The 13,776-nt window shown below is 46.8% G+C and overlaps 2 protein-coding genes across 2 annotated transcripts in view; one reads left to right on the top strand and one right to left on the bottom strand.

Annotated features, from left to right (window-relative positions):
- Nucleotides 1-13,776, top strand: part of LOC310634740 (uncharacterized protein) — a gene marked incomplete at both ends in the record, with an annotated part of 362,395 nt that overhangs the window by 293,454 nt on the left and 55,165 nt on the right. The window lies entirely within an intron of this gene.
- Nucleotides 1,459-11,615, bottom strand: LOC310635343 (uncharacterized protein). The gene is made up of 4 exons (XM_083354173.1): nucleotides 11,571-11,615; nucleotides 10,036-10,721; nucleotides 6,660-6,750; nucleotides 1,459-4,343 (listed from the first exon to the last, which is right to left on the bottom strand). The coding sequence occupies exons 2-4, from the start codon at nucleotides 10,711-10,713 to the stop codon at nucleotides 3,115-3,117; spliced, it is 1,998 nt and encodes a 665-aa protein (XP_083210299.1). The 5' UTR covers nucleotides 10,714-10,721; nucleotides 11,571-11,615; the 3' UTR covers nucleotides 1,459-3,114.

The following is a 13,776-nucleotide window of genomic DNA, read 5'->3' as shown; positions in this document are numbered from 1 at the left end:
ATCATCCAATCAGCAGGCGGGACCGGGGTGGGAGGAGGAAAGGGAGGAGGGATATTATAACCATTTCGCAGTTAGTCTCGGAGAATGATTGATTGACGCTGTGCGTAAAAGAGAAGGACGGGACCTGAGACCAATGGACGGGCCTCTTTTCCTCTTCCTTCCACCCCCCCACTCCCAGCGCTAGAATGCTGACCCTGTCTCGCTTTCAATTGGGCGTTTGAATGTCGCTGTTATCCAATCAGACGAAGAGAAGGGGGGGAAAAACGCACCGTCAGAGCACCATCTTCCAGGGCTAGGCAACCTTGGCTCTTTTTATGACTCGTGGACTTCAACTCCCAGGATTCCTGAGCCAGCATGCCTGGCTGAGGGGTTCTGGGAGTTGAAGTCCACAAGTCATAAAAGGGCCACGTTTGAAAAAACACACAAAAACACACAAAAACACAAACACACACACACACACACACACACACACACACTCTTAGAGCCAGAGGTGAACATAAACAATTTAACCATTTGGAGTTATTCTGCCAGCCTTCCTCACAGGGTTGTTGTGAAGATAAAATTAAGAAAAGTCCTGTAGAGTCAACCCCTTTGAATTAAGGATGGGATTAAAGGAGCTCCTTTCCCAAAAGCAGAATGCTAGGGGAGCCACTTCCTCCAGTGATGGTCCCCTTTGTAGATGGAAATATAAATTTTAGTTCTTAATAGTTCTTGCATTATCTTTCCTCTGGAAAGAACTAAGCGGCGTGCATAGCATCAAGGTTGGTTGTCAGCATTCACCAGAAATTGGGGGGAAATTGGTATTTGGTTTCCGGCCTAAGGGGGGGTGGTTCTACTACAAAACCCCCAAGGTCCCTTTCAAACTGTTTATTCTATCCTATCCTATCCATTGTCTTTGCAATGTTTATTTTTTTAAAAAAGATGTTTGGACCGCTATCCGCCTTTTTTTTTTTTTACTCACCGTACTTCACTCAGATTGCAATGAAGAACAAGAACTGCATTTGTTCCTGCTGACCCAGCTCCAAATCCTCCCCCCCCCCCTCAGGTCACTCTTCTGATGGGCTAAAAGGAAGCAAGGCTATGGCATACCCTTGAAAGAAAACCGGAAAGCCTGTAATTGTGGAGCTTGTCTGGCAAGAACAAAGAATGCTTATTGAGAGAGAATATGCAGGGACGCGGTGGCTCAGTGGGTTAGGACCTGAGCTTGCCGATCAGATGGTCAGTAGTTTGGCGGGTTGAATCCCGAGTGCCGCATAACAGAGTGAGCGCCTGTTACTCGTCCCAGCTTCTGCCAACCTAGCAGTTCGAAAGCACGTAAAAAATGCAAGTAGAAAAATAGGGACCACTACGATGGGAAGGTAACAGCGTTCCGTGTGCCTCTGGCGTCTAGTCATGCCGGCCACATGACCACGGAGACGTCCTCGGACAAGCGCTGGCTCTTCGGCTTTGAAACGGAGATGAGCACCGGCCCCTAGAGTTGGAAACGACTAGCACGCATGTGCGGGGGAACCTTTACCTTTATGCAGGTGTAAAACTTGTACCGACTCTGGGTGGTTAAAGGACTGAAAACAGTAACAAAATACTACAATTATAAGTTAAGAATAGAGATGGGCAAATAGGGGAACAAATAGAATGTGCTTTAGATAACTCCAGAAGCATTCATTAGCCAAGGGGAGGGGCAGCCATCAGATCAAATCTGCGTCACAGGTATCCCTAGAGAGGTCCATCATAACAGACGGTTGCTGACGGAGCAGTCCCACATCAAGCACCACCCTTAGCAAATTGAGGACTGTCACAAAGTTGGAGCCCAATCCGGTTGCTTGAAATTATTTACAGATGAACTTTTCAATCAACGAGCAAGCTGACAGGCCACATTTACGCACCATATCCTGAAGTTTTCGGGATTTCCAGGAATGATCTTTCTGTTCTCTTTGAGTCCTCTTCCCATCAAAATTGGCTAAGCATCCTGCATTCATACATGGTACTGTCTTGCATTGGGGTTTATTTCGAATCCTGCTTTGTTGAACAAACCATAGCATTTCTGTACTTGGTCAATTTTTTTTAGGAAAAAATGTCTACGCTCCAAGAGTTATTCCCAAACTACACCAAGGGAGTTCTTTCTCTGGCCTGTTTAGGGTGGTGTGTATAAAGCTGGCAACTCTATGCTTGGAAACTCCATTTTCTATTTTTCAACCTTCTTAAGAGGTGAGCTGGAGACCACAGTTTACACCTCGTGGTTAATGAAGCAGGGGAAAAATTGCACCACTTATATAACACAAGCTTCTGCAACATCTGCAACGGAGAGCTGCAGATGCCCAGCTCTCTTCCCAAGTGGCACTTGCTATCTCCCTGATGAAACCATGATAACCATTTTAAAATGCAAAAAAGACCTTGCACGAGGTGTCATCCAACTTCAGCATTTTTTGCAGTGTCTTGGGATACCTCAGCATGAAAGTCTCATGAAGTCTGGCAATCTCGCTTCCCTGTCAGATTTGGGAGCAGAGGAGATACTTCTGGTTTAGCTTTCTCCCACTAGGCAGTGAAGCCAAAAGAGAAATAAGGTCATTCACAAGAAACAAAGTCACTCCCAGCAAAGCAGATCTTTACAGGACCCTGGTTGACCGGACACAACTTTGTTCCCTTCCGTGTTCTTTCTTGACCTACACCATGCTAGGCCACTACAGATAGGAGCGGAGCCTGCCCATTACAGTCATTTCACAGCAGACACTGAACACGACCAACCCAATATTAAGAACCCTTTTGCAGCCGCCGTTAAGCGAATCATTCCATTCATTAAACAAATCTGCAGTCGTTAAGTAAACACCATGGGTTCTTAAGCAAGCCAATGGCTTCCTATGGGTGCAGTTTTGCCAAGTGCTGGTTTTCTGCAAAACCATTCTCAAATGTGGTCACGTGACCACGGGATACTGCGAATGGCTCTGTTGCCAAGTGCCAGAAATTTGGTCACGTGACCGTGGAGGGGGCCCAACCGTCAGAACTCCGAATCCAGGTTGTTCAAGTCCCCTTTTTCAGGTCGACTGTAACTTCGAACGAGGATTGCCCGTATCTAGCTATTCCTATCGCCCTGCTGTCTTTTTTTGTCTAAAGCGCCCGTTATAGCTTCTCCCTCGCGTGGATTTTCTGATGCCTGGACAGATTAGAGGAACTGGAGAACATTTTCTCGCACTCGGGGCACCTGTACGGCTTCTCGCCAGTGTGAGTCCGCATGTGGTTTTTGAGCCCTTGGCTCCACTGGAAGTTCTGCCCGCACTCCGAGCAGATGTAGGGTTTCTCTCCCGTGTGTGACCGTTCGTGTTTGGCAAGCTGCGATCGCTGAATAAAACTATTCCCACAGTAGGAACACTGATAGGGCTTCTCGCCAGTATGCGTCCTTTTATGGGCAGCAAAGTGAGAACTAGAAATGAAGCACTTCCCACAGTACGGGCACTGGTACGGCTTCTCGCCCGTGTGCGTCCGCTTGTGCGTGGTGAGGTAAGAACTGTAAGAGAAGCATTTCCCACACTCCGCACACTGGTACGGCTTCTCCCCAGTGTGAATTCTCTCGTGCTTCCTCAGCTGGCAGCTAGAGATGAAGCTCTTCCCACAGTCAGAGCAGACGTACGGCTTCTCCCCAGTGTGGGTCCTGGTGTGCGTAATAAGGTCCGACTTTTGATTGAAACTTTTGCCACAGACGGCGCACTGGTGAGGCCGCTTCCCGGTATGAGTCCATTTATGGATCACCAGATGCCGCGTCTGACTGAAGGTTTCTCCACAGTCTGCACATTTGTAAGGCTTCTCCCCCTTGTGGGTTCCCTCGTGGATCACCAACTGTGGCCTGTACCGGAAAGTCTGGCCGCAGTCCAAGCAGCGGTACGGTTTCTCGCCCGTGTGAACTCTCCGGTGCCTCAGGAGGTTGCAGCGAGTGCCGAAGCTCTTCCCGCACTCGGAGCACTTGTATGGCTTCTCCCCGGTGTGCGTTCTCTCGTGGATGAGGCGCCCGATTTTGTCGCTGAAGGTTTTCCCGCACAACGAGCATTTGTAAGGCTTCTCCCCGGTATGGAACCTCTCGTGGATAATCAGGGATTCTTTCCGGGTGAAGCTTTTCCCACAAGCTGAGCATTTGTGGGGCTTCTCCCCTGTGTGGGTTCGCTCGTGAATCACCAGGTGGGCGTGGCAGTCAGACAGCTTCCCGCAATATTGGCATTTGTGCAGTTTTTCCTTCAGCAGGACACTCTGGCTCCTTGGGGGAGAGTCAAAAAACACCTTCCTCCTTCTGCTACCGTACATTCCCTTGGGCAGGTCTGCGACTTCTCCCAGGAAGTACGGCTGATGGTCAGAGCCTCCTAGAAGAACAAGCAAGTTAGAAGGACGTCAATCATGTACAAAAACTCAACTTGAGGCTGTTTGGATTGGCACACAGTGCCTGCTGATTTCACAGATCAGTCCAGGGGTAGGCAACCTTGGCTCTTTTATGACTCGTGGACTTCAACTCCCAGAAATCCTGAGCCAGCTGTGCTTGTAATCATAGTTTATGGCTTGGAATCAGGGATAGGCAACCTTGGCTCTTTTATGACTCGTGGACTTCAACTCCCAGAATTCCTGAGCCAGCATGGCTCAGCTTGGAAACCTCTCCCTTTCCCCTCAGCGTGGCTGGCTCAGGAATTCTGGGAGTTGAAGTCCCTGAGTCATAAAAGAGCCAAGGTTGACTACCCCTGGATTAGTTGATACAGGTTTCTTGACAGCAACACAGAAACTGATCATCGTTTCCTTTTCCGAGGCACCTTTTCACCCCCTGCACAATCTAGCTTTCAGACCTCGTCTTCCCAATTCGTCTCCCATCCATGGACTCTCCAGGCTTATCTCTGCTTAGCTTCCCAGCCCAAGGAGGGCACCTGAGGGCTGCCACTTGCTTGCTTGTTAAAGAGGAGAAGCGCCATCAGCGTCAGAGACGCTAGACAAACTCCTGACCTGCGTCCCAATTTCATGCGGCTCCTGTGGTCATCTCAGAGACCAACAGAACCAATCTGATTGTTCCCTGGCAACCAAGGGAGATGCATAAAGGAGATGCATAAAGAGAATATTGTGGGCAAACGCTTCCTCGCCTAAAGCAACCGAGTCACTTGGAAGATGCAACGTGTCATTATTAAGCATGCAAAATGTTATGGTGCACATTGAACCCCCGCAGTAAAGCATTGGCAGCTTACTGAGCACCCCTGAACTAAAGCTGAACCAGTTTGTATACTGTTGGCTAACTGTGTTACAAAGGTATAGAAAGAGCACGTCAACGTGTGTGTTACAACTATTTTTGATAATCCCATCGGGGTGACCTGCTTATTATTTACCACTTCTACTAGATCACCATGGCAACTATGCTCTCTCTGCTCCACCACTGGAGGCCTTTATGAAGAGACTGCACAGCCACTTGTCTGAACTGGTGTAGGGTCTCCTGCTTGAGCAGGGGGTTGGACTAGAAGACCTCCAGGGTCCCTTCCAACTCTGTTATTCTGTATTCTGTATCCTGAAATTCTTCCCCCTTTGGCCACTCAGGGTAAATGCAGCTTCCTGTGAATGTCTTCTTACAATGGCACTTTTAGTAGTAGTTCCCCTGTACAGGTAGTCCTTGCCATATAACCATTCACTTAGGGACTGTCTGAACGTACAACAGACTTGAAAAAAAGTGACTTACCATTGGTCCTTGCGCTTAGCAACCATTGCAGCATCCCGATGGTCACATGACCAGTATTTGGGTGCTTTGCAACTGGCTTGCAGTTACAATCGTTGCAGCTTCTCAGGATCATGTGATCACCATTTATAATAATAATAATAATAATAATAATAATAATAATAATAATAATAATAATAATAATAATAATAATAAAAAAGTTGGAAGGGACCTTGGAGGTCATCTAGTCCAACCCCCTGCTCAGCGAAGAAACCCTATACCTTTTCAGGCAAATGGCTGTCCAGTCTCTTCTTAAAAACCTCCAGTGTTGGACCATTCACCACCTCTGGAGGTAGGTTGTTCCACTGGTTAATTGTTCTGTCAGGAAGTTTCTCCTTAGTTCTAGGTTGCTTCTCTCCTTGACTAGTTTCCATCCATTGCTTCTTGTCCTGCCTTCAGGTGCTTTGGAGAATAACTTGACTCCCTCTTCTTTGTGGCAACCCCTGAGATATTGGAACACTGCTATCATGTCACCCCTCACTCTTCTCTTCGTTAAACTACACATACCCAATTCCAGCAACCATTCCCTATATGTTTTAGCCTCCAGCCCCTCTAATTCACAGGAGCATCAGAATAATAAGAAAATCTTGCAAGTCTGATTGTGTTGTGCCTCCCACTTTATTCTGATGCTCCTGTGAATTAGAGGGGCAGCACCCCAGCTCTCTAATAGGAAAGCCAGCCAGAAAGACCCCCTAATGTACATTGGTCGTCTCCCCATCAACTGCAGGGGGGGGGGGAAGCCTGCAAGGTGGTAATAAATAAATGAGGGTAGTGACTACAATTGTGACTGGCAATTCTGTCACTAAGATTTGTGGGACAGGCACCTTCAAATACCCCCAAAGGCCATGATCAGGACGTACGTTTCAGACTGATCACGTTCTACCTACATTTGCAAGATTTCATCCCCAGGTCTTTCAAAGCCTTTGGGTCTACTTACTGTCTCCATCCATGGGGACCTCAACTTTCACAATATCCAACGGATCCAGTTTGGAATTGGAAGACTCATCAGCCAAGCCAGCCAGATCTTCCTGTGGGTGAGACATGAAGATGTCTAAGGAGGTGACTGGGACACATCCTCTCAATATCAGCCAACAGCTGGCACACAAACCAGGATCAATTGGAGATTCGTGTCAGCCCTTCTCGAACTCTGGCAAAATAATTTTCCAAGGCTACAAAACCACTGGGGTTCAGGAAGCAATGATGTGGCACAACCAGGCTGCTTTAGAGATTGGTAAAGTTACAAGGGAGACCGGAGCTTACTTGTCCAGAACAAGTTTAAAATGTCCTCATTTTAATCTCTCAGTTTGGCAATGAGGGAGATGACCATCCCTGAATCTGAGAAGAATGCCGGTCAAAACAGATCCTATTTATTTATTTATTTTATTTATTTTTATTCCATTTATATCCCGCCCTTCTCCGAAGACTCAGGGCGGCTTACAAGCTTAGCAGTAGCCTTCATTCTATGTATATGCCTGCTTATTAGGGCTTTCATACACCCCCCAAGCGGCATTATTACAAAGTCAGCTTAATTCCCCCCAACAATCTGGGTCCTCATTTTACCTACCTCGGAAGGATGGAAGGCTGAGTCAACCTTGAGCCTGGTGGGATGCGAACCTGCACTAATTGCAGGCAGCTGGTGTTACTTAAGGAGGCATTAGCCCACTGCTCCACCAAGGCTCTTTAGCAATTCCAATTTTTTAACTGTGCATAAAGAAATGTTATACTTTCATAGAATTTAGTACTGGGGAAGGGGCAGATATTAATGCAGGAAATAGATTAAAATGACAAAACTTTAGTGAACTACAGCTGACACTGTCAGAGTCATAAAGTGGTTATAATCATGTAGGATTGAAATTGTTTAACTTTACAATGAGGGAGAAGAAGCTGAGGAAGACAGATTGGGGCTGCCCTTGAGGACCACTCGGAGGCTTCAGCTGGTGCAGAATGCGGCCACGTGAGTTGTGATGGGGGTTTCCCGACACTCCCATGTAACACCTCTACTCCGCAAGCTGCATTGGCTTCCGGTTGCCCTCCGGGTGAGATTCAAGGTGCTGGTGATGACCTATAAAGCCCTAAATGGCATGGGCCCGGATTATCTGAGGGAACACCTGCTGCTGGCATCAAGTTCCCTTCATCCAGTGCGCTCCCACAGGGAGGGCCTTCTCAGGGTGCCGCCGGTAAAAGATTGCCGGCAGATAACACCCAGGGGGAGGGCCTTCTCTGTGGGTGCGCCTGCCCTTTGGAACCAGCTGCCCGCGGAGCTTAGGACTGCCTCCGACTTTCGTTCATTTCACTGGGACCTGAAGACCTGGCTCTTTGAGCTTTCCGACCCAGGCTGAGAGTTTTAATCAGGGTTTTTTATATATATTTTTCAGGGATTAAATTTAATCTTTTTAATCGTTTTTAATTTTTGTATCAATGTTTTAAGTACCCTGTAAACCGCCCTGAGTCCTTCGGGAAAGGGCGGTATATAAATTCAATAAAATAAATAAATACAAATAAATACAAATGCAGCCCAGGTTATGGGTACCTTAACAATTGTAATGTGTTAGAAACTGACTCTTTGCGTTCAGGCTTCTCTTTATCAGGACCACAGAGTGAGATTTTGCTGAACTCAGATACAGCAAAAGATTCCAGCCATCTCAAAAGGTCTCACTCAAAAAAAAAAAAAGATATTGATAAGATTGAGCGAGTTCAGAGACAGGCAACAAAAATGGTGAAAGATCTGAGAGACTAAACGTATCAGGAGAGATTGGAGGAGCTGAATATCTACTGCCTGAAGGACAGAAGGGAAAAAAGGAAGATGTGATTGAAAACCTGAAATATATTAAGGGTGTAAATAAGATTCTAGGAAGCGGTGTCTTCAGTATTAACATCCTGGGAGGCATAACCACAAACAGAATGAGGGGGGGGAATACAAATAATAGAAAATATTATTTCACAGAAAGAGTAATGGAAGCTTGGAAGCAACCTCCAGCGGAGACCATGTTGTGATTCAGGGTCAGCCTGTGGGTTCGGCAGTTGGGTCGGACGACTCAGAGGAGGAGGAGGGGGGTGTTGAAGAGCTTGCTGATGATGGCCTTGAGGCTTCGCAGAGCCCTCAGCCAGGCCCCTCCCACCTGGTCACGATGGGGACCCAGCTGTGTGAGCCTGACAGTGTGGATGAAGATGACCCACAGCTGGCCCTGTTCAAGGACGCCCGACGCAGGAGGCAGTCAATCAGGAGTAAACAGAGGAAGGCAATGGGGCACCTCGGAAGGAGGCAGAGAGAAGCCACGCCCTGAACTGTATAAAAGGGGAATGCGTGGGAGGGCTGGTTTGCTGAAGGCAACCGCTTGAAAAGCTCCTGTTTCATAGCTCCTGTTTCATGGTTGGTGTCTTGTTTTGCTCTGTTTTATGTTAATAAATTTGGCAGGCTTAATTCCAGCCTCTTGCTGTTTGTAAAGGGGTTGTCCCTGCCTTTTCTGCAGGGCCGGTAGCAGGCTGGTACAGAACAGGCCACAGTGGGTCAGTCATCAGTAACTGAGTTTAAACATGGGATAAACACATGTCAGTCATCCAACAAAAATTAAAAAATAACTCAAAGGACAAACTCGATGGACCACTAGATCATCTTGTGCCATCAGTTTTCTATCTTTCTATGTCTCAGCAAACACACACTGGGTTTGTAACCTTATTACAATTGCTCTTTGATAAGGAAGCTTTGAACCAGCTTCTCAAGCCTCTATGTCACCAAAACTTTCTCTCCCCCTAATTAAAATTTAGTCATGCCAAACATCCTATTATGAGCTGCAGCTCACAAAGGCCGATATGTCGTTTAATTTAAAAAAAACGCTAGGTGGAAAGGCACCTACCAGAGCATTTTGGAATGCTTTTTTGTCATTAAAAACACTCCCATGGCAGGCTATATAGGAGGTAGTCCTTGACTTACAACAGTTCGTTTAGTGACCGAAGTTGCAGCAGCCACTGCAAAAAGTGACTTGTGACCCCCTTTTTTTTTACACTTACGACCGTTGCGCCATTCCCGTGATCACATGACCAAAATTCAGACACCTCGGCAACCAATTCATATTTTGTGACCGCTGCAATATTCCTGGAGTCAGGTGATCCCCTTTTGCAACGTTCAAGCAAGCAAAGTCAATGGAGAAACCAGATTCTCTTAACGAACGTGTTACCAACTTAACAACCGCAGCATTTCACTTAACAACTGTGGCAAGCAAGTGGGGCAAAACTCACTTAACAAATGTCTCACTTGGCAACAAAAATTTTGGAGCTCTACAAGGCTGCCCAACACGACAAGGATCCATGCTCACCCTCTGCTCATCTCCTGGTGGTAGCCTCAAAAGAAAGTCCTCGGCCAACGTCACCACCTGGCTCCCCGTTTCCGGACACTGTTCCCGAACCCAGTTCTGCATTTCCAGCGGCAGGATCATCAGGAACTGCTCCAAGACCACCAGCTCCAATATTTGCTCCTTAGAGTGACGCTCTGGCTTCAGCCACTGGCAGCAGAGGTCCCAGAGCTGACCAAACACTTTCTGAGGCCCCTCAGCTTCCTCGTAGCAAAACTGCCGGAAGCGTTGGCATCGCAGCGCCATGTTGAGTTTGCCCTCCTCTACCAATTCTTCCTTCACTTCCACTGGGGAATCCAGGCCTTCGTAGAATTCCCCGCAGCCCAGGCCTGGCAAAGTTTCGGACGCAGTTTTTCCTCTGAAGGACCGTTGATGGAAATCAGTCTTTCTGCTAAAAGGAGGCCTAGTGTGATTCTCTGGCGAGGATTGAGAAGATGGAGAGTTTCTTCCATCCAAGTATGGGGTCTTCGGAGCTTCTCTTTTCTGGCTCTCACCGAACTGGTCCAGCCCTTCTTCTGGTTCTTGCTTAATCTGAGACGTGGTGAAGCCCTTCAGGTATTCCCCTGTTGCCGCAGTTGGAACGCTTCCCCTCGCTGGCCCTCTTTTTCCTGCCTGGGATCCTGGCAAGTCCTGTACTTCCATCTTTCTTCCTGGCAGGAATAGAAATGATGATAATAATTACTTATGCACAAAAGGGAAGCTGCTGAGGATCCATAAAGGGCGTCCACGGTGGCCACAAATCAAATCAGAAGGCGTTGAATTGCCTCTTTGCAGACTAAGTGATTTTGTGAAAAGCAAGAGCTTTTCGGTCAGAAAAGGTGCTTCCAGGCTCCTCCTGACACACTGTATAAGGTTAGATATTCAGCAAATGGCAACCTCTCCAGCCCAGGAATTGCATGGGTGAAGGATGATGGGCCTTGTAGTCTAATGGCATCTGCAGGACTGCCTCGACCTTCTTCAAGATCAATGAATTCCTAATTTGCACCTGTTGCAGCTGCGGATTACAGCAGGCAAGGGTCTTTGAACTTGCCGTGATTTTCAGTGTCTCTTTAAAAGAGAGAGAGAGAGAGAGAGAGAGAGAGAGAGAGAGAGAGTGTTTCTTGCTGATCTGGAGTCAGTTGACTTCCTGCAAGCATTCTGAAAATCCGCTACAGAATAAATAATCAATAATCCTGGGGGAACCGCTTTAAAGCTTGGGTTAATTTAATTGCATCACTTAAATTTAATTAATCAAATTAACCGAGTATACTTCCAATTTAGCCAACAGCTAGAACAGCATATGCAACTATTAAAGTTATCCCTTCCAGCTCCATTCTGTTCTTAACTTTGCAGGCAAAGACTCCGAAGGGAGACTGACCCGCTGTCAAAAGCCCACCTCCTCGCTCTCTTTCCCCCCCCCCAGGAGTCCCCCCCTTCCCTTCTTGCACCTGGGGATTCCCTCTCCTCCCCCCTCCTCCCCCCTCCTGCTCCCCTCCCCCTCTTGCAGCGTCCTTGCCCACCTGGCTCCCCTTGCGCGCCCCTCCCCGCGAGGGGAATCCCCGCAATCCCGGATTAAGAGACGTCTGAAGGCTAGGAAGAGGGGAGGGGGGAGGGGCAGGAAACTGGCTCTCAGACCCCCTTTTCTCCCCCCACCTCCTGCCTCCTCTCTAGGCGTAAAAAGAAAAGCTCTATGGCTTTAACCCTTTCGCTGAAGCCGGGACTGGAATGGGCGACTGGGGCACCGCCGGCCGATACCAAAGTCCTCCAACCGGGCCACGCCAGAGAGGCTCACCCATCTCTTTCTCTCTCTCTCTCTCTCTCTCTCTCTCTCTCTCTCTCTCTCTCTCTCTCTCTCTCTCTCTCTCGCACACACACACACACACACACACACAGCCAAAGGATCAAAAACCGGGATTTTTTTTTATTTTTATTTTAAAGAGACACTGAAAAATCACGGCAATTTCAAAGACCCTTGCCTGCGGTAATCCGCAGCTGCAACAGGTGCAAATTAGGAATTCATTGATCTTGAAGAAGGGCGAGGCAGTCCTGCAGATGCCATTGGACTACCAGGCCCATCATCCTTCACCCATGCAATTCCTGGGCTGGAGAGGTTGCCATTTGCTGAATATCTAACCTTATAACAAGTGTGTCAGGAGGAGCCTGGTAGCACCTTTTCTGACCGATTGTATTAATAGGCGCAGCTCTTGCTTTTCGCAAAATCACTTAGTCTGCAAAGAGGCAATTCAACGCCTTCTGATTTGATTTGTGGCCACCGTGGACGCCCAGGGTCTCTTCACAATCATGAGGATGGATCCCTTGTTCTGAGTAGGAGGATCCAGTGCTTTTTTTGTAAAAGAAAAAGGTGCCGGAACTCACACATGTAATAATAATAATAATAATATAAAGTTGGAAGGGACCTTGGAGGTCATCTAGTCCAACCCCCTGCTCAGGCAGGATACCCTATACCATTTCAGGCAAATGGCTGTCCAGTCTCTTCTTAAAAACCTCCAGTGTTGGAGCATTCACCACCTCTGGAGGCAGGTTGTTCCACTGGTTAATTGTTCTAACTGTCAGGAAATTTCTCCTTAGTTCTAGGTTGCTTCTCTCCTTGACTAGTTTCCATCCGTTGCTTCTTGTCCTGCTTCTTGTCCTGTCATATAACCCACCTTGCCTACCCTACAAGGTTCCATCCAAAAAAGGTGCCGGAACTCCGTTCTGAGTGTTCTATGAGAAAAAAAGGCCTGGGAGGATCCATTTCCTACGTTTCTTCTCCCATTTTAAAGGTTTTCATTTTTCAACATATTGCATCCCAAGAACAAGCGGATTCCCCTTTTTTACTGGTGGAATTATATACCCAAAGATGAAAGGAAACTAGGCACAGGTGTGATAGGACTACACAATAGTGCTGTATCACATTGCCAACCTAACTGAGGAAACTTAATGCAACCCTGAGATCAGGAATAAGGGGAGGGGGGGAAACTTCACATGAGATCATTATCTCTAATTGCACTAATTTTCATAGATTTCAGACAGGGAAGAGTGGCAAAAGTTAGAAGGACACAAAGTACAGAATGATACTTAATTCTGATTTGATTGACAGCAACATATATAGCACTCAGGGCGGTTTGAAACAGCCATTATCCAATTTCTTAGCATCTCTCTTTTGTTACCAATGTAGTCTACATTAAAACTCCTGTTTATAGTTCATTGTGTCACAAAGACAAGCTTTTGGAGAAGCAACCCTCCCTGAAGATGCTCATAATTTTGTAATTCTACTATTACAAAATATGGCTTTAAAGAATTATATATTTGTGTGAGTGAATATGGATAGATAGATAGATAGATAGATAGATAGATAGATAGATAGATAGATAGATAGACAGAGCCAGAGAAAGAAATATTTTGGGAAATATTAAAAAGGCAGAATGTATTTCTCCAAAGGAATAATGGAGATCTTTAAAAAGGCAGAAATGTCTTTCCCCCAGCCAGAAAACTAGGCTGAGGCTAGCTTTTAAAAATGCAAATTCAATAATCCTTTCAGAAAGGTTGAAGTTAGAAACTAAAGTGATTAGGAAGACAAAGACCCCTAAAATCTACATGTTCCACCAAACTCTAAAAACATGACATAATAGGATTAACCCACCAATACCAAAAGGGCACACTCACTCAGGTCAAGGTACATGACACAGGAAATACAAAGCCTCAAACAGGAACAGGAAACAGCCT

Source organism: Vipera ursinii (assembly GCF_947247035.1).
Source record: "Vipera ursinii genome assembly, chromosome: 2".
Classification (NCBI taxonomy): domain Eukaryota; kingdom Metazoa; phylum Chordata; class Lepidosauria; order Squamata; family Viperidae; genus Vipera; species Vipera ursinii.
This window is presented reverse-complemented; position numbering and strand designations above follow the sequence as displayed.

Coding starts and splice junctions, on each gene's coding strand:
- LOC310635343 (XM_083354173.1), bottom strand. CDS start 10,713: ATGGAAGTACAGGACTTGCCAGGATCCCAGGCAGGAAAAAGAGGGCCA. Junction 6,751..10,035: donor CACCAGGAGATGAGCAGAGG/GTGAGCATGGAT, acceptor TCTCACCCACAG/GAAGATCTGGCTGGCTTGGC. Junction 4,344..6,659: donor GGTCCCCATGGATGGAGACA/GTAAGTAGACCC, acceptor TTGTTCTTCTAG/GAGGCTCTGACCATCAGCCG.